This window comes from Apaloderma vittatum, unplaced genomic scaffold (genome assembly GCF_000703405.1).
Source record: "Apaloderma vittatum isolate BGI_N311 unplaced genomic scaffold, ASM70340v1 scaffold4025, whole genome shotgun sequence".
In the NCBI taxonomy this organism is placed as follows: domain Eukaryota; kingdom Metazoa; phylum Chordata; class Aves; order Trogoniformes; family Trogonidae; genus Apaloderma; species Apaloderma vittatum.
In genome coordinates this window covers 1-26,862 of record NW_009715311.1, presented here as the reverse complement: position 1 = coordinate 26,862, position 26,862 = coordinate 1, and the positions used below count along the sequence as shown (strand labels likewise).

Genomic DNA, 26,862 nt, shown 5'->3' with positions numbered 1-26,862 from the left:
AAATACAAAATTATTTTACATAACCTAAGCCCAGCACAAACCCAAGGGATGTTGCAGAATTATAGATGAAGAAAATAGTTTTTTGAGGAAAGTCTGCAAGCTCAGGGATGGCACATGCCAACCAAGAGCTGACACTGGAGGAGCAAAGGCTGGCAGGCTGCCTACTCCGGTAACCAGATAACTTGGTTAAGCAGAGTGCACTTGCCCATGCTTTTATCTGATCATGACTGCAACAAGCATTCACATTCCCGTCATTTTCTTTTGTGTGTGATCATTAAGAATACTGTATCTTCAGCTGCTCAAAGTCTTTATTTTATAACAAGTATATCCCTCGTGCAAGTCAATTAACCACTAGTATTTTCTATGACACCGTGAATATTTCTGCTTCCTGTCAAAATATTTTGTGGGCTAAGCCTTTCAGATCTGGCATCACAGCTTAGTAGGTGAAGGATGTATACCACATATCAAGATCTGAGTGTTTATAAAAATGATTCCTCAGTAGAAGAATAATTATGAAATATAGGTGAAAAATACTAAATTTAAACCAGCCAAGTAACCAAAATTGCTAAGCTTGAGACATGTGTTAAAAAGAGATAAAACTTACCTGCAGTGTTTAGCAGAGTAGGCTGTCTCATTCTATCTAGGCATAACGACGAAAAAAATTACAAAAAGTGCAGTGGGCAAGGATGTAGAACTTAGAAATTTGATCAAAGAAAGCCTTCTAAGACACTTCCTTTGGGAAATGAAAAGTGGGTTTGACCACCTCTGAAGATACAACTTTTTTTACATTAATTTTTAGAACAGACAAAAAAGGAGTGCTACGTGGTCTTTCCTTAGTCTGGGGAAATGTCACAGGCAAGAGTAAAAGAAGGAGGAAAAAAAAAGTGCAAAACAGTAAAAGCAAGAATGAAATTTAAAGTTCAATTAATGTATCTGGTTCTTCCATTGTGTTACTTCAGTTCTTAGATGATGTGTACAGAACACTGCACTTACCAGTGAAATATCAATTGGAGTAACAAAGTGGTGAACAAAGGTTGGTCCTGAGCTTAATCCCCTGAATGTTGGATAAATGAGTGCAAAGGCTACTTTTTTTAAAGAGCAGTTTTAATACATAAGGGAGGTTGGGCTGTTAACTCTTCTTCTAATATGTGCAATAAGCAATGTTAGTTTATAGAATAGCAAAGTTACTGTAATAGTATGGGCTGGAGGAACAGTAGGGAGAGAGAGCAGTATAAGAGGGAAAAAACTTCATTCACCTCGCAAGCATTAGATATTTCTCTTTTAATCAGGAACTGTCACAGTTTGATGCTTGCTCTAGATAACTTGTTGGTACAGAGAGCATGTGATCATGGACTATAAAGGCAAAATGTATAAATAACAGATATTCTGTCCTATTAGTAGAGTGAGTTTAGAATAACTCCACCTAGCATCGTGACCTTACTCTGGAGTTACAACAGTTTAAGTGAGAGCTAAGTTTAACCCGTGAATTATAGTGACATCTGGGGTTAATCTTGATGCCGTATCTGAGAATGTGTTGCCATGGGTGGATTAGGGCACAGCTGAGAGTAATTAGTGTTTTTCTCTCTCTTTTTTTTAAGCCAAGTAGTGGATGTTCAGTAAATAATTGGATGTCTGCAGAAAAAAAGGCTTGAAACAGATTTACAAAATGAGCAACAAAGAAGAAAGTAAAACTGCATTTGAGCTGTGTAGGTGGTTAAGAAATTAAATTCATAGTAGGAAATAGCAATTTGACTTGCAAGCACAGTTGTCTTTGTCAAAAGAACAATAGGTATAACACATCAAAAGCTGGTCCTCGTCCGTTGTTAGTTGTGTTCACCCAGAAGGGAGAATTTACCGCGAAGGAGGAGTGGCTGCTTGCACTTTGTGCAGTTACTTTATAATTTACTATTTCCTTATAACAGTTTGCATTGTGTATTTGTTTATTTACTCACAGTCCTTGACTTTTCTAATTTGGTGCTTGCCCTAATTCATGTACATGCTGTTACCCGAAGCTGATAAAATGCAGTGTGGGTGGTTATAGAGTTGAGGTGTCACTACTGCAGGAGCAGGGATGGAATTTCATGCCTTGATTTCTCTACCTGTAGCCCCTTCAGAGGTGCTGGTCAGTGCCTCCTCCATCCTAGTCAGGGTTTTGTGGGTATTTGCTGTACAGAAGAATTCGGCCTTTTTTTAATTTATTTTTAATTTTATCTGTGTGCTCAAAGTGCGGCTTCTGTTCATATATGATGAGGTCTTAAGGGTACATTTAATTATCACCTTAAAAACAATGTACAACATATATACTTAGATTTTAATTAACAAAATTCACAGACTTTTAATATAAGTGCTTCCTCTTTCTTTCAAGGTTTCTTAGGTCTCAGTGCCTTATTAATCTCACTGACTCCCCCTTAAGGACACAACTGGCAAAGGAAAGTAAATGTTCAAATGAATGGGGGAAAAAAAAGAACCCAAATGACTGTTCAGGTGTTAATATGTCCATCTTTTTTTTTTTGCCTTTCATGTCTTGCTATTAGGTCAGTCACCATCCACCTATTTCTGCATGCCATGCTGAATCTGTGAATTTTGCTTTCTGGCAAGGTAACTCTTCAGTCTATCATTTACCTTTACAGTGTTCATAATATTTTCATTGTATATCTAACATGAAATATCTGGAAATCGAGAAAATATGAAATTCCCAGCTTAAATTGTATTAGATTGGCTTTAAGAAACGCTAGCCTGTACTTGCATGCTCTTTACTTTGATTATCTGCCTTTATAAAAATATTCAAGATTTTTTAATACAACATTAATTGATTAGTCTTTTCATGCACAAATACCTGCGTTTCTTTAAAATCAGGTTTCTTTGGGGGGGATTTCTTTAGTAAAAAAGAGTTGTACCTCAAGCTGTTTATTAAACAAACAAGCTAGAACACAGCTTGAAGAGTCCTGAGCCTTGGCAGATCTTTTAAACGTGTTCTGAAAATAATTTCCAAAAACTAACATAACAGCAAGGATAAATATATTTACCTTGTCTTTGCTGGCATTATTACAGTGTGTAAGATTCTGTGCTATTTGATTACTAACATCGTGTTTCAAAGGAGGCATGTTGGAGCTTGGTTTGCTGGGCAAGGCTGGTGCAGGTGTCAGCCAGGCGCAGTGCCAGCATGGTTAGGTATTTTTGGAGGGTACCAAAACATAACTGTGCCTTCCCCGCGGAGGTTTGTCAATCCATGATGTAGCCAGAATTCTGTTATGATTGACTCTGCGGTCTTAATTATAGTCATTACAGATGGAACCATGCTGAACAGAAATTGGGACTCTATCATTAGTCTGGGGTTCATTATTCAATATAATTCTTTGCTTTGTAAACAAATACAGGGACAAGTTCTTAGTCAGAAGGCAGAGATGACCAAAAATTTATTCAGCAACTGAAAACTGCATTAGACTAGATAGCAGCTTGTCTTAATGAAAACTAGTGAGACTGATATATTTAACAGATCTTGACAATGGTTATCACTCTAATATTTTGACACTTGCATTTAGAGAACAAAGCTTTTCTGTAAAGCTGAGAGCTAATCAGTGAGGAGTCTGAGATTTGATCTTGGTGAGAACAGGGGACTGCATGGTTTGAGGGGTTTGTTTTATTTTCAGATGTGGCTAGCTGAGCTTATGGGAGATCTAAACAATGATTTTTCGCAATGCAAAGGCAGTTTGTAAATACGGTGACCAATTGTTGTTGACTTACATCAACTTACACAGAAAGATTAACATCAAGTTAATCATAAAGGTACCTTGTCAGTGAGGTAACTTCATTCTGTGGGCAAAGATCTTTTCACTTACCGTATTATCTCCTCAGCTGAAAAGGAGACAGCCCTCAGCAATGTTGCCAGACTAGTGCTGTCACCCCACCAGACACTGACTTTAGTTCATCTGTTTCAACATCAAGAAATCTCTTGATCATCTCTAGTGAGCCAGAAGACTGGGTTCTGACAGGGGCAGTTATTTTGGAAATCGTTTTGCCTTTCTTATGGAGCTGACTTTGCTTTTGCAAAGGAGTGTGGACACATGAACAATGGAAATAAAGAATAGAAAGTTCCAGCTATTACAGCATCAGTGCCTAAAGTAGTCTGAGCATAGCTTTGAAGTAACACTTCACTTTTCTTTACTTCCCTAAAATTTTTGCATGATCAAGTTGCACGCTGGTTCCTAGGATGTTGCACACATACCTGTCTCTGTGGGGCAGCTTTGCCATTTATGAGAACACAGAACATAACACAGTCTGATACTACATTCTAACTGTTAAACTCAGCAGGATGTGCCTTTGCTCTTTCTCTGCCATCCCGCTACAGAAGAGAGAAAGCTGGTACAGAATTCGGCTCAACATCATTACACTCAAGGTAGTTTTGAACCTCTTATGCAGTATAGGAATCACAACAGAATTTCTGTCTCTAAAGATGCTGACCCAGCATCAAGCTTCAAAACCCCAAAACCTGCAAAAGATCCTTCTCTCAAGTGGTAAAAAAAAGATATTTTTTTCTGTGGAGAATTCTGCCCTATGTTCCATTCCAGCCTTTGCAATGGTAGGCAGCTTGGTGTGGCTCAGTCCTATCACTTGCACATATGTACTTGGGAAATACGTAATCTCCTCACCATGTTTGAGCATCTGTCTCACAGGCAACATACCAGCTTCCCCCCACAGTGGCATAAGAAAGTGGTTTGATTTTCCTTGTGTTAGTACTACCATCTTTTTGAGACTAGAGCTTCGGTTTTCCATCCCTTTCAGATTGGGCAGAGAATGGAATTAATACAGCGAAGATACTATTCCCTGAGCTCTGAAGTTGCTATGAAAGTTACTGCCTGGTTCTCTAGCACAATTTAACTCTATATCCCTTCTGCTGTGCTTCTTTGTTTATGTTTTTTCTCTTCCAGGTGTTGCTTAATAAATTTGGTTAAACTTGCACTGAGATTTCTCATCTTTTTTGGAGAAGTGGCATGAGACTTGGACAAGTCTTTCTGTGATTCAGACAAGATTTTAAAAGGCCAGTTAAATTTACAGAGGAGGTTGGACTAAATCCCTCTGCAGTCTTGCCCTTTGAAACACTCTTGCTTCTTCACTGTGGACATTCTTAGTTGCTATATTTTTGTATTTGAAATTCTGCTTTTGTATTTGGAAGCGTCTGCATTCATTCACTAGTAATTAAGTTGCAGACAAATATGTGCTGTCTGTAGCTTGTTCAAATTTCTCTCTTCTGAAAAAGGTTTTGAGAGAGGGCTTTTAAACCTCTGTTACTTCGCTATTTAAATAACAAATAATGTAATGAGAAAATACAGACAAACACCAAAACCGTGTTTGAAGGTCCACAACATTCTTTGAACACTTCTGGCATGTTGCACTTTGTTATTTTGCATTTCTTGAAAATAAAGTAGAAGCCAGAGACAGATTGATTTATCCATGCCTATGACTAAACCTGTCCTTTTTTATCCTCTTCCTGTTTCAGATATAAGATGGAAAAACAAATTCTGGGGAAAGTCCATGGAAATTGTTCCAGTTGGTACAACACACGTAACCCTTCCGGCGTAAGTACTGCGGTTGCACGTCACTGTTCCCGCGCGGGCACTGACCTCCCTGCACACACCGGAGCCCTGTTTATCCAGATGAGCACGAGCTGTGCTGTGCCGTATTAGACCTTTGGAAGAATTGCTGATTAAGATTTAGCTTAAAAAGAAAGAAGAGAGGGGATAAAACAGAAGCACTAACTCTTCCAAAGGTTATAAAAACCAGAAAACAAAATAAAAAACATCACTCCTGGGTATCTTGAAAAAAGCAAAGTTGGTATTTTTGTACTTCAGTTGAATTTCAAGCTCCATGCATTTTAAACTCACTGGGAAGACTGTATGGTGGAGGAAGCTATGAATTCCTTTGCTTGAACATGGGTCTGGGAGAGCCCTCGTTGTTGTTTTGTCTTTTGCACCGGTATTTTGCATACCTTGGCGTCCTAGTCAGTAGGTGAGGCCGATAGCCATAAACATTATATATGTGGTCTATGTCCATCATGTCTGCAGTACAGAGATCTAAGGTTGAGTAGTGCTGCAATTCAGTCGGTTTTCTGAGGAGACTCTACAAAATTGATTATTCTGCCATCTGAAAAAAAAAATAGAAATACCTTAAGAACCTAGCATTCATCAGACTAAGCAGCTCAGCATACCTTTTTCTTTTAAGTGGGTAAAATTGCAATGTAGTAAGATAATATCCATAAGACAATGTATAAAACATGTCATGTTCATAGCAACTAGCCTAAGCTGTAGAGTGAAGGGTTTTTAGGATGTGAGTGAAGGTTCAGAGATAAGGTAACTAACAGGTGAGTGCCCATGGGCTGCTGAGCTGGAAAATAATGTGATTCATATGCGGTCTCCACGTGCTGTTTTGTATCCGTGTGTATCTGATCTAGAATTGAGTACAAAAAGGGTACTGAGACTGTAGGGAAAAATGCAGCATTAATATTAAGGTTATTTTTGGAGCCAATACAGTGTTTTTAGCATTCATGAGAGAGCATGTGACCTGCAGGTAGGGGCAGGAAAACAAGTTACTGTGGGGTAAATTTGCCACGTATCTGCTTATCTGTAAAACCTGTCTTTGTGCCCACTCTTGCAATGCAGCAAGTGATTGACGGGAGGTAAGGAAAGATTCTAATGATGTGTGTGAGGCAGTTGCTCTGGGGAAACTGGTACTTTGTACGTTTACCCTTTACCTTACCAGTAGTGACTTGGCTATCAATACCCAGAAAAAATTGTAGAATAGGTGTCTTCATGAGACATTGCTTTTTCTGAGGTTTTATAAAGCTTTCTTATAAGAACATCCATTTCTTTAGTAAAAGGTAAAAAGTTGTATTACCTATTGATATTTGTTCATCTCTCCCTGTCTGCTGTCTTCCAGTGTGCAACTGCATCTTGAACTACCTGGTGAGAATTTTTGCTCTTGCACACACATAAGGCTCCCCCGAGAGCTTCAGCCAAGCTCATTCCACTTAACAAGTCTTCTGACAACTCTGGTAGCTCATGTCCTTGTGTTTTCAGTTGTCACTGTATTGCAAACTGTGAAATGGGCATTTCAGCCAGTAAAAAATATTAGAATGATTACTTTTGGAAACTTAAAACTGGTAAAGAGGGGCGAGTAAATGGAGAGAAAACTGAATTCAAGATCAAAGTTTATAGAAGTGAAAAGCATTTTCTGGGAGATGGGATTTTTGTCATAGGGTTTGTTTTTGAGAAGGTGTGGGACAACAAGCTGAGACATTCCAGAAATTATGAGATTTGGTGGGGTTTTTCTAATCAAGTTCTCTGCAAATTTTATGAGATTGCAAAGTTTATGAGATTGTTTGAACATGGTGTGACGTTTTTCTGGTGTGTATTTTTCTTACAGTTTTAAAGACCATTTTGCATGGAACAAGGTGACGTCTTGCATCCATAACATCTTAAGTGGGCAGAGGTGGATTGAACACTATGGAGAGATCATCATCAAAAATCTTAACGATGACACTTGCCACTGCAAACTGACTTTCATAAAGGTAACCACAGCAGTAACTGCAGCAATATTGGCAGCGCCTTTTCTAACAGACGCAGCAGTGGGTGGCTGCTCTCTGCTGCAGCCCAGTACAGCAGCTTACAAGCTCTGTTTTCCCATGCTCTGTTGTAATTATCTGTGATTCTTTGAGAAACTTTAACTCTGAAGGCGCTGCTGATGACTAGGTAGAGCTAGACAAGAAAGAGAAGTAGCAGCTTTCTCAGGTGATTCCATTGGAGATGTGGAAAAGGGTGAGGAAAGAAGTGCGATGAAAAACCAGAGAGAGGTAGGCACAAGGTGTCTACTGACAGTGTTTTACCACATGCTTCCCGCTGACCCATTGGCATGTGCTGTGGTTGCATTCATTCAGCAACTGTAGAACCAGTGCTTATGTGGGATGCTTCACCCAGTGCTCTTTTCTAGCCCTTTGCAGGTGCTTGCAGGAGTTTTGAGTGAGTGGTTGTGGTGTAACTCAAAGCTTTGGCTTTAGTACAAGGCATCAAGGTATGACTTCCTTAGGAAATGCCTTATAACTGAAATTAAAATTAGGTTTTGGCAATGTACTCTAGTAGAGGAAAATCAATGAAAACCTAAATTTTGGTGCCAAATTTCTATACCTGAGAAACGGTTTTGCAAAGCATGCTAGGAAACTTACCTTAACCTGCACTTTCGGTATCTGATTGCTGGAGACAGGCTGTGCTTTAAATAGAAACAGCCCATCCAGGTACAAGTGAAGTACTTCAGCAAACCTGTGCAGCATCACATGCTCAGCAGCTGAAGGGAAATCTCTTCTTCTTACTTGTTTTTCTGAATCCTGTGTGCTTCTAAGAACTAGTAGGGTGATATTTTTTCCCCAAATACTTATTTGAAAGTATGGTAATGTATTTGCAGGGTTGCAGTGCGTGTTTAGAGCTCAAATTTTAATGGCTGAGAGCCTGCAAATCTTACACCTTTGATATTGTAAACTGTCTCAAGTGGCCAGTACTGCATCACTTCCTTCTCTTCCTCTTATGCAAATCTGGGCAAGATGTAGGTAAATAAGTCAGGAGTCAGTGTTACCTGTCACTGGGCAAAATTCAAAATCAGCTATGCTTCACCTAGTACTGCCCCTAAAAAAGGCAAGCAGAATAAATACCATTCTCAGTGTTAGTATTTTAATAGCCAATTCATAGTGCTAACAGCAGTTGTTTGCATATAATATAACCTAAATAGTTTTCATTTCAGAAAACCACCCTATAGGATGGTGCGACTGACAGGGCACTGACTCACACTTGATCCCTTACGTACCTTTTTCCCCTTGTTCCTGTTAATTCTAGGCTAAGTATTGGAATCCTAATGCACATGAGATTGAAGGCAGCGTCGTGGATAAAGCTGGGAAAGTTGTGCATCGACTCTTCGGAAAGTGGCATGAAAGTTTATACTGTGGGACAACTTCATCTTCAAACTGCATATGGAGAGCAAGTTAGTAATCAGAATGGCTAATGTACAGAACTTAGGATCTGCTTGAGAATAAGTTTACTGGTTTTATCTCTTTCTTAGGCCCAAACTTTGTGTTATTTCTATGTGGAATATTAGATTTTTGTCAAGCATTTGAAGTTTAGATTATTAGAATGCATCACCTAACATAAATAATATGAAGAATTTAGTCCCGTGCTTTCCTGCAGTTTCTCCATACTCCCTTGTTTTCATGTTTGGTCATGAAGGGAGGTATTGAGGATTCTAAAAGAAAGAAAAAAAAAGAACAAACCCCTCTAATTTTTGTGGAGAGAAGCTTTTGTGTATTTCATGCATTAAACATTGGAGGATAGCCCACAAAGTTCAGTTCTGTAATGACAGCCGTATCTGAACTTCTCCCACACTTCTGGGTTTTTGTCTACTGTAGTTTGAAAAAGCATTATGCTAATAACATGGCCTTCATCACAGTTCTGCTTTGACTTAGCTGAGGGAACAGAAATCTGTTCTGTCGCAGTGCAGTTATCAAGGGAGGATGTTGTCTTTTGTTGCATTATTAAAAACTTCTTATTGCCCCAGAACTGAGATGTGGTTCAGAGATGACTGAGGCGAGCTCAGAATTTTCCTTCTAAATATAATAGCATTTAATTGGCATTCTGAATGTACTCTTTTTCTTCTGTAGATCCAATGCCTAAAGATTATGAACAGTGGTATGGATTTACTCAATTTGCACTGGAGTTAAATGAACTGGACCTGCAAACTAGGTCATTACTCCCATCCACTGATACACGTTTTAGACCAGACCAAAGGTGAGGAATTTTAACTCTGAAACATCTTCCTCAAATAGTTCTTAATCGCCTGTATGCTCACTTTACCCTAAGCTCAGTCTGTTTTGTACAGATACTTGTGGTATGTTTCTATTTTTCCATTAATGTGCATCTGAAACATATATTTTAATCACTTATTAAGAGATGATCTATGTATTATGGACTACTGTTTCCTAAAATTAGTTCTTAGATGCTTCTTAGATGACTGCCTTTCCAAAGATGCTAAAACTTCAGTACTGGGCACTGAGTGTACTGTGTGTGAATAGCCAAAACCTGAAACATTTGAAATTTCTTTCTGCAATGGAATTTCTACTGTTGCTAACTTTGAAGTAAAATAATGTAATATCACAATGACTCTGGGCTTGTTGTGAGAGTTACTTTTCCCTAAGTACTTTTTGATAGTGCAGTTGTCTGCAGATGTAGCTGTTAATTTTTCAAACACTGTGAACTGCCTGCTGTAAAGGTGAGATTGTGGAGCTCTGGAGGACCTAGCAAAGATGAGGGACGGGAGCATCAATTGTGTCTTTTGTCACTGCTGGTGCTACAGGTTTCTAGAAGAAGGGAATATTGAAGGAGCTGAAATGCAAAAGCAGAGGATTGAGCAACTACAAAGGGAACGACGAAAGGTGCTGGAAGAAAACAATCTAGAGCATCAGCCTAGATTTTTCAGGTACTATATAATAATTATAATATACTATCATTTACTGAAACTCTTATTATAGATCTGATTCTAAACTGTCATGGAGTGGACTCCAGTTTTTTCCAGGTTTCTTCTATATTCTCAGTTTTTATACTTTACCAACGTAGAACACTCCAGACTTAGTTAAAACTCAGAATTATATATTGCATTTTCACTAGTGCATACCTGACTTTCTTTAGTTTTTTTTACCTTGATGGTAATTGGTGTTTCGTCTACATTTGAATTTGCCTGAATGAATATTTGATTCTTTCAAGCAAGATGAAGCAGCTGGATTAAGCTTAATTACCTCTGCTGAGCTTGCTGAATTCAGTGGGATGCCTTGGGCAGATGTGTGCAGAGTTGGAGCCTTTCCTTTCCAGGGCTGTATTTGAACGTGTTTCCATGAGGAGAGACTTATCGTACAGAGGGCACTTTATTTCTTCCTATTGTAAATCAATTGGCGGAAAACTTCAGCCATCAAAAGATAAAAGTAAATACTAGTGAGGACATGGCCTTTTGCTCTCCAGCTTCTCTGTTCTGCTGCAATGAAAGAGCTGGAGCCAAAGTGAATGTTGTGTGGACCTCTGTATTACAGTTAACAGATCTAGGATCCTATATTTTTTTCTGGATAGATCGGTACTCTACTTCTGAGGAACACAGAAACATTTAAAATACGTGCAAATAGGTGCAAAAAGGGAATGAGTCAGATCACTACATGTATGACAAGCTGGTGACCCAACTCATCACGTATGAATCACACCTACGAAAGAGAAGCAAATGTTGCTTCTAGTGGGGTAGAGGCAAAGACTAATACTTCATAATTGTATATTCACAATAAGAATTGTGAATAAGATTGAGGATTTGAATCCTTACAATAAGGATTTGAATATTGAGGTTTGCGCTGTGGAATTCACTAACAGAATAAAGAATATAGTTACTATAAAGCAAAACGGTTATCCAGTGTTAAAGGAGATATGAATTATGCATTTGGCTTTTCAGTAGTTATTTCTCTCTCCAACAAAGCCCAAGCCTTGATTTACTTAAAAGAATAATTAGCTATTGTGCCAAAAATGTTGCAGAAAAGCAGACTAATTCCTTCAGGGTACAGTACCTAGTGCGATGAGTCTCGCCTCTTGATTGAGAGCTGTAGGCTCTCTTTGAGTGCTAACCGTGATGAACCATCTTCCAAGAATAGAAAAGGAAAAGGAAAATTTCCACTCTCCACTCTAAAGCTGCTTTCGAGATCATGAAATAAACCTGGATTGTGGTTTTAAGTGCTGAGCACTGACATGTGACGGTGAAATGAGAGTGTTGATCTCTGCTGAACACCAGGCTACTGAGCTGTGTCTCCAGGGCCACGAACCAATTCAACTCTCCAAGCTCCGTTGCCTCGTTGGAAGGCCGTACCGAGTTGCACCGCACCTGGTTCATGGGCTGGATTTGCTATCTGTGCCTAGGGCTGCATTGCATTACACAGCACATGCATGGAAGGTATCAGCTTTACATTTAAGACATTTGTTTAATCTTTGATAGGAAATCCAACAACGACTCGTGGGTGAGCAATGGAACCTACATGGACCTTAGAAAAGAACCTGGTTTTTCCAAACTGGACAATCCTGTCCTCTGGTGAAAGAGGAGCTAAGTGAAGATATTCTGTGCTGTATTCTTGGATCTGATTTAAAAGAAGTATATATAAAATATATCTATATATATATACACACACACACATATAATATATGTGTGGGGTGTGTGTATGTGTGCAAGTGTGTTGTATCTCCAGAATTGTGTTTAATTTAGAATCTGTTAATTGTTTCCTTTACTCTGACTGTTGCAGTGATTGTTTGAATGTATAAATACTCTAACTTCTTTTTATAAAACATTTAATAAATAGTGCTGAATGTTAACAGTGAGAGGGAAAAGAGGAGCTTTTACACTACTTTTCCAATGTGTAATAATGTCAGTTCTGAGTTAAATTATGCCTTACTGAATTGCAGTGGAGACAGCAGCATCAGCCTCTCCTAGCTGTGCTGAGAAAACAGAGTGCAAGCCTTAGTAACTCACACTGTAAGTAGGCTTCCACAGTTCAGTGAGTAGTTCATCTGTCTCTGGGCTGATGTAAATTGCTAAAACAGATTATCAGCTGGTGCTGGAATCAGGTATGATCTTTTGCTGCCTGAAGAAAAGATTTAAATAAGCTTTTGTTTCTATTAGCTTTCTTTTTAGCATTATGGAAGAGGTAGTTCCGAGCTTACATCAGTGGTTCTGCTGCCTTATATGTAAACTGTACCTGGCAAAATGTAGTGCTAGAAATTCAGGAATCGCCAAATTTTTCCACAGGAAAAAAATACCCCTTCGGATTTGTAGTCCCCAACAGGGCAAGAGGAGGAGTTCCTTTGTATATACTGCTTGAGCACTGACTAGGTGAAGAAGCTCTCTCTTTTTCCAATAAGTAAAATCTCTACAAAGCACGAAATCCTGTGCTTCCATAGCTCTGTTTGTTTTTATCAACCTAAAAATTGCAACAGTAAGACTTTTTAAAGTAAGCAAACTGATTGTTTTAAGCTAGGAATTTTTTCTTGGTATTTTGATATTTTCTACCTCTTAAGAAATAAACAGCATATTTAAGATCTTATATTTAAAATACGACCATCTGCCTTATGGAGAAGTGTATGGAGTCTTTGATCTTCCTCTGTTATGTTCAGATATATATATATATATTCAAGTGTCTTGCACTAAATCACTTGTATCCCTTCCCTGTAATTTTATACATATGGCTAGATTGGTGAAACAACTAAACCATAGGTCAGAAATTTAGCAGGAAACAAATGTAGCAGAAGTCGCACTCTTGAATGAAGATTATAGAAATGGGCAGTATTTTTGTTTTTTCCATCAAATCACAATGGCCATAGTCATTAACGGGATATTTTGCGTTCCTGCCTATCTGCAACTCAAGGCTGACTCATGATTCTTCAATTCTGTGTTTCCAAGCTGTAGATCTGTATCCTGTCACTCCTCCCGTCCTGCTCTTTTCTTTCCCTTACATGCCACTTCAGTGACACAAAACAAGCCCAGATGTTGCTGCCATGTTGAACTGGCTTAGGACTGGAACAACTGCACATGGCATTGACAAGGGAGACTCCTAGAGGGATTAGTAGCTTTGAAAAACTTGCACTTTACTGGATGCTGCATTGTTCTAAAGCAAACCCATTGAAAATGGTTCCGTGTATTGTGAAGGAAATACTATGAATGCTTCCATTTTAAACCAAATTGTTGATGTCTGGTTGGATGTATATTTGAATTTTGCTTTCTGTTACCTTGAGGCCCCATTGTCTTAGAGGCAGATGAATGCTTTTTCACCATTTTTCACTTTGCCCGGAAACTCTGCCTCATTATCGTTTCTGTAATTTATTACCAAAGAAATTAGCACAGCTCTTTTTAATATAATTCTATTACGTCTTTTTAAGTCTTGACTACCACGCCAGCAGCTTACAACAAGGCAAGGTTCACGTCAACATGAAGACAAAATCTGAGCCTTGATTCCAATGGAAATTTTAACCTTTGGGGGGCTGTTTGGCTTTTCAAGGACAGTGAGGATCTCTTCATGGCTTGTTCCCTTCTTGTGTTCTGTTCTTGTATTAACTGTCAAAACTTGGCACAGAAATGAGTTGATAATGGAAATTACTAACAGCAAGGATAATTTATACTAATAATTAGCATTCATTTAACAACAAAAGAAAGTAGGGGAAATAAAATTTTAAAAATCTTTTAAGAAAGGGAGCAAAAGTTTTGGAGGATGCATTAAACTTGCTCATTGCCATATTTGGCAGCTACTGTGATTAATGGCTGATCTGATTCCTGCATTTGTATTTTCTATGTACAGAGGGGATTTCCCCATACTTTGTCATATGACCCAATAGTTGATAGCATCTGAAATTAAAGGATTAGAGGCCAAAAGGCAAAGTTAAAGTGTAATGCTTTAAAATCAGCAGGTGTTAAATGAAAGTGATCTCATATTGGGTGTTTGTGTCATGACTTTTGCAAAATCAGACTGGCAGTGTTGCCTTCTATCTTACAATCTAAAATGTCTGAAATACATTTGATTAACAACGAGAAGCATTGGGCTGAGCAGTGCCTTATATAATATCTTCTTCAGCAAAATTCCCATATCGCGAAGGTAAACTTCAGAATTTTTACTCTCAGAAAAATAATGCCTGAGACTAATCCAGGGCATTTCTTAAATACATGAAGCAAAATCATTGCACAAGTAATGGTAAATCCCTGATACACATCTGCAAATACGATGGAACCAGTTGTGAGTGATTCTCTGACCCCGTGTCTCCAGCTCCAGTATAGTTGTCCCTGCTTTCTTTTGTACGAAACAAATGGGTTTAGTTGTTAAACTTCTGTCGGCTATATATTAAGAAGCGGAAGAAAATTGTCTTGATGTTACTTCTGTGTATTTCTGCATAAAAATATATTCATAATTCGTAAGCCTTAATATGCTCTATGCGGTTATTCTTGGTAAAATAGGAAATTTTGGTAATTTTCTTGCCCAAAACTTCAGATGTGTTAATGGGTGCAAAACTTGCTTTAGGTACATTTCTGCAATGTACCTAAGATAGCTGTGGTTTTTAATATCTGACACTGAGGGACTTTTCTTGCCCCATTTCTACCCTGAACAAAGAACATTTCATGCAATTTACTGCTCTCAGGTGATCTCCAAGCTCAATGGATCAGTCTTAAAATTTCCTGATGACCACTGCCTGCTGTTATAGCTCTCTTATTCGATGACTTTATAAACGTTACGATTTTGAAGGGCTGTTTGAAAAGCACTGATCTAGCCCTGTCTTCCTTTGTGTATCCCTTCACAAAGTAAAAAACCACCTCACTATAAACTTACTTCAAGGTGACGGAGCTGGTCAGGAGTGTTAAAACAGTGGCTCAGTTTTCAAACTGCACAGCAAAGAAAGAAAAAAAAAATCCAGGGAAATGGTGTTAACAGAAATAGAAACCCACAGCTGTACTTCCAGATTTGTGGACTTGACAGTTTCTGATTTTGGTGCAGTGTAAATTTGCGTAACTTGTTTAGGAGACTACTCCTAATAGTATGAAGTGCACTTTAGACTGAGTGGAAGTGTGCCATTAATCATTGCATTCCTTTCTTAATCTCTGTTGTCTGAGAGATACACTTTATGTGTTAGCCGGCCAGCACTGATCTGCGTCTTATAGATACCTTTTAAAATACAGATCCAGCAAAGTATTTAGGCTCTTGGTCCAGTGCTTGGGAAAATAGGTGCATGAAAGAAAGAGCGAAAACAGCCAAAATTTTGAGAAGGAAGCATCCTAGAGATATGTTTTTCTTTCCATTACCGAGTTTTTGAAGGACTGGAAACAGGATTGCTGGTTTCTTTCAGAACCTGGTGTGGGGGTTGCACCGCGGTTGCAGACACAGTAACCTCATTAGATGGCAGTTTAGCATTGAAGCCAGATCTCTGTACAGAAAGGAACACAAATTCATGAGGCCAGAAGATAAAACCAGAGACAGCTTTGGAGTTGCCCAAAAGTCCAGTGCTGGTCTCAGGAAGATCTCCGAAAAACCAACCTAACAAAAACCTCACCCCTTCCTGTGCCACCCACTTTCCCTCAGCTGTTTACAGCCCTGCAGAGGTTTTCTACATCGCCCCTCATATCTAAAAGTCTTTATTCAGTGTCTCATTTTGTCTTTATTAACAAAATTTCGGAAGAACAGAAAAAAAAAGTCCATTTTAAATGACAAATCATGCCTAAAAGCTATAGCTAAAAACTTTCCTCATAAACGTTGTGGCTGATTTCTCTATCTTTTCCTTGACCATGAACTGGACTTTCTTCCCACTTGCACTCTGGAGCGAGAGTGCAGCCCAGTAAGGGCGGTATCATCGTATGGCCAGGTACAGCTCCATCTGCTCAGCATACTCCTAATTAAAGTCCTTGCATCTGCTTTGGTGTAAATCTCTTCTGTCATCTCTCTAGATGAAAAGCTCTGCAGAGCAGGAAATTTTCAATGTATCTTATTTTGCTCAATACAGCCTTTTTATGTGTACAACTGATATGGGGATGGGGGGGGCAAGCTGAAGACAAATACAAAATTTGGCGTGCGGTGCATATATAATAGAGAGAAGGATGAAGTCCAATGTCTCCGCATAACTGAATACATCTTGCAAGGGCTGGAGTCAGATGGTGTTATTCAAAGGAGTAATGTCAAAACAAAAGGGACTTTTGGTCAAGTGTGTTTTCATTCATGGACTATGCCCACTATAAATGAAATTCACAGTATTCACTAACTCATCCTTTCTATCTTCTAGCTACTGGTGGGTGCAACTTACTCCAGCAGCTGTGGGTTCTGGCTTATCTGTTGAAATTTAGTAAATACTGTAACTTATCACCAAACGTATTACTGTACTGCTCAGTTCTTAGATACTGTTCTTGCTGCAGCTTTTGAAAGCAATAAGAGAAATCTTCCACATAAATAGTTGCCATACGTTAAAAACATATTTTAAGCAGTGTGGGTTTTTTATATAAAATGTGGATTTCATTTTCTTTGTTGTATAAAACAAAACTGTACTAAAGCTTATGAGAATGTTTGAGAGGTTGATCCACAAAAGGTGATGAGCTCCTTCAGCTCCACACCTTTGAGATGGTTGGTATCCCCAAGAATGAGGCAGTCTTGTATTTAGGTTAACTGTATTTTACTAGTTCCAGTATTGGGAAAACATACCACATGTACAAGGTGTTGCATATGCAGAGCTGCTAAATGCAGCTAAATGCTAAATGTTTGTTTTGGTAGGGTATTAGTGATTCAGAATGAAGAAAGATACCTTATATGTTAGAATTATCACTGACTTCCAGATTTTTGAGAAAACTGTGTGTAGTCAGGATCATTCCTGTTTTCTGCTTCACTTAATCCAAAAATTTGTAATAATGTTGGAGCACCTTGATGTGCAATTTGATTTATTATTTTTTGTCTCTGTAACCAATTTAGTTGGATGTTAATAAATCAGACTTGCAAAAGGTCATAGAGCACCCTGACTTTTTCCCAGGAGTTGTAAGCATCTTTCTTCCAAGGTTGTTAGTGACATCTGAAATAAGTCCAGCTGCTCTAGTGATCTGTGCTTTTTCCACTTGCCAAAATGGCAAATATGAAAGAGCTGCCTTAAGCTGGAAGCCTTAATTATGAGTCTTACGGTCTGTCTGATAGTTGGACAACATTTCAGTTGTTTATGAGCTACCTGCACACTGTGGGCAGCGCTGTGCTATGGCTGTTAAGCCGGGCACTGGGGCAGGCAAGGGGGTAATCTGATGGAATTCACATGTGGCTGGAGATTGATTCTTAAAAGCAGTTTTTAGTGGACAGTTGTGCAGCATAAATGTTACACTTAAGCATAAATGTGGAGACCACAAACCACATGTTCTCCATGGAACAGCTTTTAAAACCAAGGAAACATAGTATGTCTTGGATAAAATAAACAACTGGAAGGAAAGGGTGTCAATGTGGTGTTTTCTCCTTCAGAGATGGTGACTCAGGACTGCTCTGCCAGTCAGCTTTATCTCATGGTCTCACCATATGTGTGTAAGGCAATACGGATGGATTGGGATCTTGAAACAAGTGGGAGTACAGCAGGTGTAATTCCTGACCAACCTGTAATTCCTGACTGCAGTTCTGCAGCACTTCCCAGGCTCGGTGTGTGCAAAGATTGGGTGGGAGGGAGCACAGAGGTTCAAGGAAGAGCTGGGAAAATTTGATCTATAAATCTGTTACTATGCAAATTATCCTCAGCTGTTGTGCATGGCAAGACAAGGATAGAGGCCAGAAGAAAACAGCTTTTATAGCAGGCAAGAATCTGCTCCTGTTTTTTTTGAAATCCAGCCATTTTGGTTATGTATTTTGTTGGAACTTGCTCATCATGTCAGTAGGAATCAATTAATTGCTGATTAATTTCACAGAGATCTAATATGCTTTAATTGGTAGCTGAAATAACTGGCATTTAGTTCGAGTTGCTGGGGAAACAGCAGTTTACAGATGCAATAATATTTTTTTTTATAATTATAAAAGGGAAGAGGATTGGTGCCCTAACCATCAACACCTAGGGCAGTAGAAACTTCTCTTACAGAGAAGAATGTGGAGTGCATTTCTCACAGGTGCCCCTGGAGCTATCAAGATGCCAAGTATCCACAGTGTGGTCAGGGCCACCGAGACAAAACAGGCTGCTCTCACCTACAGAACTGTAACGTAAACTTGGCTCGGATAGACTTGCATCCAATTTAAAGTGTTTAAGCTCAGCTGTCCGTTCATTTACAGTAATCTTCATTTTAAAGGAATTTTGCCTATTGCAAAACAATTCAAACCACTATAGCATGAGGAAAAACACCAACAGCTGAGCAAAGCTTGGTCTGTGTAGTAACTGACACATATCATCTTGGCTTATTTTTCTTCTCTTTCTTCTTTTTTTTAATGCCTCAGTTACATTCTTTTCATCTCACCAACATTGCTCTCCATGCTCAATTTGTGGATTTTTAACTTTGAACCCCTCTAGTGCACTGGATAACTAAGAACTTGTAGATTTACTCTTGAGTTTTTAAATGGGGTTAAAATCTGGCCAGATACCCGATTCTGCTGCATACTTAGGAATTTTTATCTTTGCTTAGTCTGTACCAAGGGAAATATTTGAAATTGCTATGCGTAAACCCTCATTTGAGGTAAATCAACATTGCTCTACTGAGCTAACCGAGGCTTAAATTAACTGAGAATTTGCCTCTGTGGGTTCACTGATGTAAGATTTTACAGGCTCTTGGAAAAATAATAAATTCCTGGAAGACAAGATGTGTATAAGTGTCAGCTGATGTTTCTGTCTGTAATTTCAGACTTCAGGAATTATTGGCTCTCCTTAACTGTTAGGGCACTATTGATGATTTTTGAGCTGATGGCTTCACTTGCTGTTTTGCTAAGACCAGTGGTTAGAATTTGAAAATACGTTTTTTGCTTACTGAACTTTTTTTTCTCTATTAAAATTTCTTTAATTAAAAATTGCGTTCCTAAATTAAAATTTCTTTTTAACTTGCGTTGAAAGAAAAAAAAAAAAGAAGCCATAATAAAAGCTGCAGTAAATCTAGTTTGAATTACTGCAGTACATGCCTTGAAACATCCGTAGGTTTTATGAGGATATGTCTGCAATGCCTAGATTGCTGCCTGGAGCAAGGAAGATTATGTAGATTTATCAATAGATGAGAACCTGTCTAGTAGCTGAAAGAGATTTACTGTTTTGTTTACGCTTAGTTTTGTTATCATTTCAACCACTGACAGGCTGAAGATAAGTCAAGAGATCATCCTGCTTGGATTCATTCTTTGTTATTTGTGCTTCAGTCAGTGAAACAAATCCCATGAAGGCAACTCGAGCTATATAATAGCTATACAGGTTTTTTGAATGGGAAGAACAATTTTCTCATGAAGTTCAAAACTGGTGCACAAAATTCTTAAGTCCTTTTGTGGGAAAGTCTTTTACTGAGGCCTGTGCCTGTGAAAGAGCACTGCAAGGAGGTCAGTTGCAGGAAGCTTGACTTTTTCTGTTCTCTAGTTACTGGAGTGTGGTGAGCCTGGCCTCGCCCGTCCTTAACCTGGCCCCCTTCGTTTCGGAGAGAGAGTAAAACTTCAGTCAAAGTTGCTGGAGGGTAGAGAACTCAGGGATCTTAGATTCTTACCCTTTGTGAATATCAGAAACTGGAAAAGAGATCTGGATGTGCCACGTTGCAAGAAAAGCCGTAGTAGGAGCTCCACTGTATCTTACTTGGCTGCAAAGCTTCCTAAAGCCGGTGCTCACATGAATGTTCTCATGAATCTTGATACCAACAGGAATTGTTTGTCTGAAATGATGGGGGAAAGGAATGAGAGGAAAGAGTATATATTGTTGACATTAGATTCTCAGTATTGAAGCATGCAGTCATGAGTTCCTAGCCAAAAGAATGACTGCGGTTCATGCTTTCCCAGTACTGTTTGCTCATTGTTTTCTTTGATCCTAATGCTTCCTCTCAGGACACAGCTGCTCTTCCTTCTCCCTTAGAATCACGTTGCTCACCCTGTGGAGTGTTGGCATTGGTGAGGTCAGACAGTAACTGTAGAAGCAGCAAACAAGCCCCAGCTCAGGCTGGCTGTGACCTGTTCTGTAGGAGGAAGCACATTCCCATCTCCCAGTTGCAAAGAAGGCAGTCCCGGCAATAAGAAAGCCATCCACCCAAGGCTACGTGCATCAGCCGTTGCAGATGCTACTCACCCAAATCAGTGTGTCGTTCAGACAAACAAGGGCAGTACAAGCAGCAGTTTGAGTCCTACAACAGAACTAATAAAATACAGCACTTTGTTTCATGTGTGTTTTCCCAGCATAGTGAAGACCTGGTCTGTGTGTTACTGCAAGATAACAAACTATGTCAGTAAGCTGGAGTTGTGTGACTCTAGCCCTAGCAACCACCTGTGCAAAACCTGCAGGACACCACCACTGTCCTCTTCTATTCAGGAGAGCTGCAGCCTTTTACACCTACCAGTCTGTTTTGACCCACCTTGCTGTCTTCTGGGGCAATGCTGTTGCATAGTATAAAAGGAGCACCCCTGCAATTAAGCAGCCCAGCAGTTTTCAGCTGCTTGTTTCAAAAACCACCATGTTCTTTTCACCCTGCTTCCCTGCAGTTGGAGAGCCCAGGATATGTTCCTACCCCAGTGTTACAGTGGGGCCTTATTCCTGGTACCCAGCGGGGCTGAAGTATCATCCCTGCATGAAATGGGGTGGGGTTTTAATTTCTGTTCTCTCTTGTGGTGTGCATTTCCACAGCAGAAGGTGCAGATGGTCCCTGGCAGCTTCTGCTCGAGACACCCTGAGAAGCTGTAGGAGAAGCTGACTCACCTGGCAGTAGCAGTGCAGCCCCACAGCTCCTCAGGAGCATCTGGAGCTACTGGCTTCTTTGCCATTTGTGGTCTTGTCCTCAGTGCATCTGCTACTTTGTGAGCCGTGGCCTGGTTCAAAGATCTCTAAATAAAATTCTCCATTTCCATCTTTGCATGTTTACTTTGTTCTCCTGCAGAAACGGCTTTCAGATTGCCCTGGAACAGGACAATCAGTGCTTGAGTAGAGATTGAGCTGACAGTTAACTCAGGAGCATCTGGAGCTACTGGCTTCTTTGCCATTTGTGGTCTTGTCCTCAGTGCATCTGCTACTTTGTGAGCCGTGGCCTGGTTCGAAGATCTCTAAATAAAATTCTCCATTTCTATCTTTGCATGTTTACTTTGTTATCCTGCAGAAACAGCTTTCAGATTGCCCTGGAACAGGAGTTCTAGTTGTTCAGTGCTTGAGTAGAGATTGAGCCGACAGTTAACAGGTAATGAGAACAGGGGTAAAGGACTTGCAGAATAACTGGGAAATAAAACAAACGAGACACAAAAACTGAAAGCAAGAGACAAAATTTGTTTTAAATCATAATAAAGCCATTGCTACGAATGTAGTAGATGAAAACATGCATCTGGTGTTATTCAATGAAACATTAATGTTGGCTTCTGAACATCTTGCAGGGTTTGGCTACGGCTGTGATCCAGTTCTGTGTCAGTGTAATACAAACACCACCCGCCGGCTGCCTGGTGAGGAACGGCAGTCACACACTGCGGATTCTTTGGGAAATTCTTCCCAAATCTTTTGCACCCACAGTCAGACAGTGAGCGGTTTTGAGGACGCTTGTGCATACACATCCATTCAGAGGATACAAGAGGAATTGTGTGAACCAGAATAAACCTGGGGAGCTGATCGAAGAAAACTCACCTTTCCTCTCTACAGGCAGCTTCAGTCACAGGCTTTTCCCCACAGATCATTTAACTGCTCCTGATTTGCCAGTTTTGTCCTAAACTTTCTGTATATTCTTTAGATGTGCTTTTCTTAATTCTTCCATTCACTATAACTTTAAGGTTGTCTGAATAACAGAATCAATAACTGCGCTAATTTTAGGATCATGTTTTTTATTGATCTGAAAATATAACAGCAGAGTAATTATGAGTGGAAGTACAATTTATTAAATCAATGCATATTATGTAATTGTTTACAATCAGTTGTACCTACCTGCCGTGTGCTGGCAGTTGTATTTTAAAGAACCCTGCCAGAGTGCTTACAGTCTGAAAGGGGTATATCTGCAGAGATACTAAGATGAAAGGCCTCATTTTTTGGAGGCTCAATGACAGAGGTGTCCTCTGTTTCCAGTGTGTTACTGAGAAGAAAAACATCCAAGCATTTGTTATTTTAATACAGTTTGTCATCTGACTTTAGCAGGTCCTGTTGGAACTGTCTGAGAATGAAAAATGTAAAAATGAAGAAAAATTAAGCATGGGGAATAATCTTAATTTTAGATTTTATTACTTTTTTTTTAGACTTCTGTAGTTTAATGTGGAGTAATATGCTTTTAAACTAATTGTTTTTACAGGACCTACATCAATGTTTGGGGCTTCTACACAATAGTAACCATTCTTTTTGGCTAATTCATGTGGGAGCCCTAGTACTGAGCAGCTTGAACAATATGGCAGCCAGATGGTTTTTGATAAAACATTAATGAGACCAGATGGTTCATAATAAACTATAATGGAAAAAGACTTTTGAGAGATGCACAAAACATTATCTATTCCTATGTCTTAATTTATCATTATTGTAAAAGAAATAAAGGTCTGTGGCTGCCATCTAATCTGCAATTTCGAGTTAGAAGCACTTAGTTCATGCAGCTTCGTGCAAACTGTCCTCCATATTATTGTTAGAGACATCACTAGATGACTTCTTAGGTAACCACAATCTGTTTGATGTGATCTAGCCTGCCCTGACACTTTTCTTAAAATTGTGCGAGAATCACCAAATAATCACAAGGTTTTCATAGGTGGATCTGTAGAAGGTTACAGCTACCCTAAAGTACAGTCCCTGGAGGGGAAAGGAGAGCTGTTACAGTGACAGAGAGGAGCCCTGTGCCACAACACGTACTACAGAAAGGGAGGCAGAGCACTGTGTTCCCCCGTGCCAACACCAGTACTGAAGGCACCAAGGTGTGACTGAGTTACAGCAAAGAGGATATTCTGAGTTATACCGAACACATATGCCTCCTCCTGCATCTCGGTGTGGCGTCTCCCATTGTCCTTCCAAGGGACTAAAAAAGGCAGAATTGAACTTTTTTCTCCCTCATGTTGGTCCCTAAAAGTGTAGCAGAGGTGAACCTGTGGCCTCTAAACAGTGGCCAAACTCATCTCACAGGCCAAATCCACCGACGGTTCGTCACCTTCCCATCGCCACCGTCCCATCGCCACCGTCAGGGGCCCAGTGGCCAGAAGGTCACCTCACGGGGCAGGGAGGTGCAGCAGGCTGGCTTTCTGGCTGCTCAGAACTCACGCGGTGCCTCCTGGCTTGCTGCACCCTCCCGCTGGTCTCCCCTAAGCAGGACACAGGAACTTTCTGTTTGCTGAGCCTGTCACTAGCTGCTGGTCCGGTGGCAGGGCTGATGACAGCCGTACTGGCGGGAGAATGAGAAAGCTGTTGTTCACAGTAGGAAATATTTTGGGGGATTGAATGGTACAGGCGAAAACTACAGAGCATCCCACCAAAACGGGGGAGGAATTTTAATGTGAAATATAAATGAGGCTGGTTAAGTTGATTTGAAAGAAAGAAAGAAACAGAAAGTGCTGCTCAGATCTTTTTTCTTGCAAACGGAAATGTGGGGAAAAAGAAGTTCATTCTTTTGCTGGTGATTTGGCTTATGTTGCTGGAGACCTTTAAAAAGATTTGCTACCCCAAATATCCTTCTTTTCCTAAAGAGAAGCCCAAAATAGCTTCACGCTTTCTTCCCACTTCCTCTGCAAAACCGAAGCCAGCAGACCCTTCCTCCAGCTAGTGTGAGGGGTTTAAAAAAAGCCTAGAAGGCAGCGCCAGAGAGCTTGGACAGCCTCCTGACACATCAGTATACAGGCTGAATTTCAGTAGGCACTTTCTAGCCAGACCGGGTGCAGCCTGAAACAACTCCTTGATGGCTACAAGGCACTATATACCATTTGTACTGCTGCTAGTACTGACCCCATGAAAGCATTTAGAAAAGTTTTTAAGATAGACACCAAAAAAAATATAACCATTTAAGAAATTCCCCCTCACAGCCCACTTTGGACTTATATCCTAATGTCAGTGGTTGAAAAAAGTAAGGCCAGGTTATGCCATCCTACAAAAAAACCTCAACCAAATCCAATGGCAACTGCTTAGAGGATGTAAGACCTTTCTGTACCTGGCAGGAATACCCATTCTGCAATGCTGACATCTTGTGGTGGCCTGCTCCGATATTTCTTACCTGAATATCACTCCTGAGGAATTTCACAGAGAGGCGCTCCAAGAGCACACAAATACCGTGTTGGGTTTTTTCCTTTCAGACTATGATCTTTTGTGTTATTACTCACTTATTATGTGCATTACTAATTTTTTAAGTTGCGGCTCTGAAGTTCTCTTGCCAATTGTCTCATTTATTTAGATGAGGTGGCCAGATCTTGTCCTGTACCAAAAGCAGCTTCTGCCAGAGACAAGAGTTTCAGGTTTTTTTCCGTCTGCTCTTTCTGCAAGAGTTTCTCTCACAGGAATAATGCAGAAGGATCTTCTAATGCAGAAGTGATTCGCCTCATGCTTCAGCTCAGGAGATAGAGTGTGTGACAGCCAGATTCCAATGCAGACCCCGCTTACAATGTGTATTTCTCTGATGCAATGTTCTCCCTGCTGGCATTTCAGTCAGTTATGAAGTAACCACCTGCTGTGAGTTCTGACTCTGCAGTACACCTGAAGCACATTTACACGAAGACTGAAGGCTCAAGGTGGGTGTTCAATCCTAAATGCCTCCTGTTTGCAGCCAGTTTTGATAAGTCTTCGAAGCCTCTAATTTATTTGCTGTGTAGCCTCATGTCTCTGTCTCTTCTAATTAATGAGAAGCATCTGGAAACTATCCTACGTTGGCTTGTGTCTTTCAAGCGGATAAAACATTTCTGCTCAAAGTTTTTTTCTTGAAAAAGTGGAAATATTCCTGGTGTGGGCACCCTTTATTTGGTGTGCATGCCACCACTGGTAACATCCTTAAAATGACTGAGAAGTTTCACTGGTTTTATTTGTGTCCTCTCTCCCCAGTGAGTATTTCCATGGTGATGTGGTTCAGTGCAACTTCCTGGCTTGATTTCTCAAAATACACTTCACCAGACTCTTGCATTTGAAATGAATCACACATTGCCACTCCCTGGAAAAACCCATTAAGGCTGATGAAACGTGCGCTATTACTGGCCACTGTGGGGGATTATTACCGGAACTAGAGATTCTGCAGCTTGGTACTGATCCTCCAAAGAGATCCCCTGAGGGTGCGTGGGTGCTTTTTCTCAGGATGAGGCTTTAAGAATAGAGCTTTATTTTTTATTTTATTAGTCCTTCAGAAGTAAATTATCACAAATGCAGATGCTTACTTAGTTCCATTCAGTCTATTTGCTCAAATTTCTGTAAGCGGGTGCAACCCCAGAAGGGAAATCTGTTTATCGTTGATTCAATAAGGATGTCACGTGGAGGAATCAGAAAGGGGTGATGCATTAAAATCTGCTGCAATTAGCTGGAAGTTTTGGATAATGTACACACTTAAATAAGATGGAAAAAAATAGGTGGTACTTCAGCTGTATGCATTCACTGCTACCTCTCACCCAGGAACGTTAGTTTAAGGACATGCAAAATTCAATTTCCCTTTTTTGCCCAAGCCCGGGTGTTATTCCATTCAGGTCTAAGGATGTGACATTTGTGACTATGCCCTGCGGCCTCGAACGCTCTCTCTTCAAACCACAAGGCAACTACCTGGCCTGTGGCATGGTGCACTTGAAAAAGGTTTCTTTGCTGTTTATTACCTTGAAAAACTACTCCTCGGGTTTCTGCAGACTCGTCTAGTTCTCACCAGGTCCGTCCCACGGTACCGTAACCAACCAAGTGGTTTTACTCTGGGGTTGCTTTCAGAGAACCGAGATGCGGTGACGGAGCTTGGCATTTCATACTGCGCGGTTCACGAACCCGCCCCCTGCGCTCCACTGACCACGTTTCCCATTTTCTGCCGTGCTGCTGCTCCCGGTCCCTTGCCCGGGGACCTTGCCTTGGGCGCTCCCAGCCCGAGCGGCCACGACCCACCACGGCCGGAGCCGCAGCAAGGCCGGAACGGGCGCACAGGCCGCTGACCCTCTGCCCATCGGAGCCAGCTTTCAGAGCAGATCACAAAAAGCTCCTTTTCCGCCGCGTCATAAAATAACACTCGGGCGAC

At 40.2% G+C, this 26,862-nt stretch overlaps 1 protein-coding gene across 4 annotated transcripts in view; it reads left to right on the top strand.

Moving 5' to 3' along the window:
* Nucleotides 1–12,148, top strand: part of OSBPL3 (oxysterol binding protein-like 3) — a 41,786-nt gene extending 29,638 nt beyond the window's left edge. For all 4 annotated transcript variants that reach the window (XM_009869071.1, XM_009869069.1, XM_009869070.1 and 1 more), the window contains 7 exons: nt 2,535–2,598; nt 5,498–5,576; nt 7,420–7,564; nt 8,877–9,021; nt 9,695–9,821; nt 10,387–10,509; nt 12,052–12,148. In XM_009869071.1, coding sequence (XP_009867373.1) covers nt 2,535–2,598; nt 5,498–5,576; nt 7,420–7,564; nt 8,877–9,021; nt 9,695–9,821; nt 10,387–10,509; nt 12,052–12,148 — 780 coding nt within the window. The remainder of the gene's footprint in view (nt 1–2,534; nt 2,599–5,497; nt 5,577–7,419; nt 7,565–8,876; nt 9,022–9,694; nt 9,822–10,386; nt 10,510–12,051) is intronic.
* Nucleotides 12,149–26,862: the final 14,714 nt, after the last annotated feature.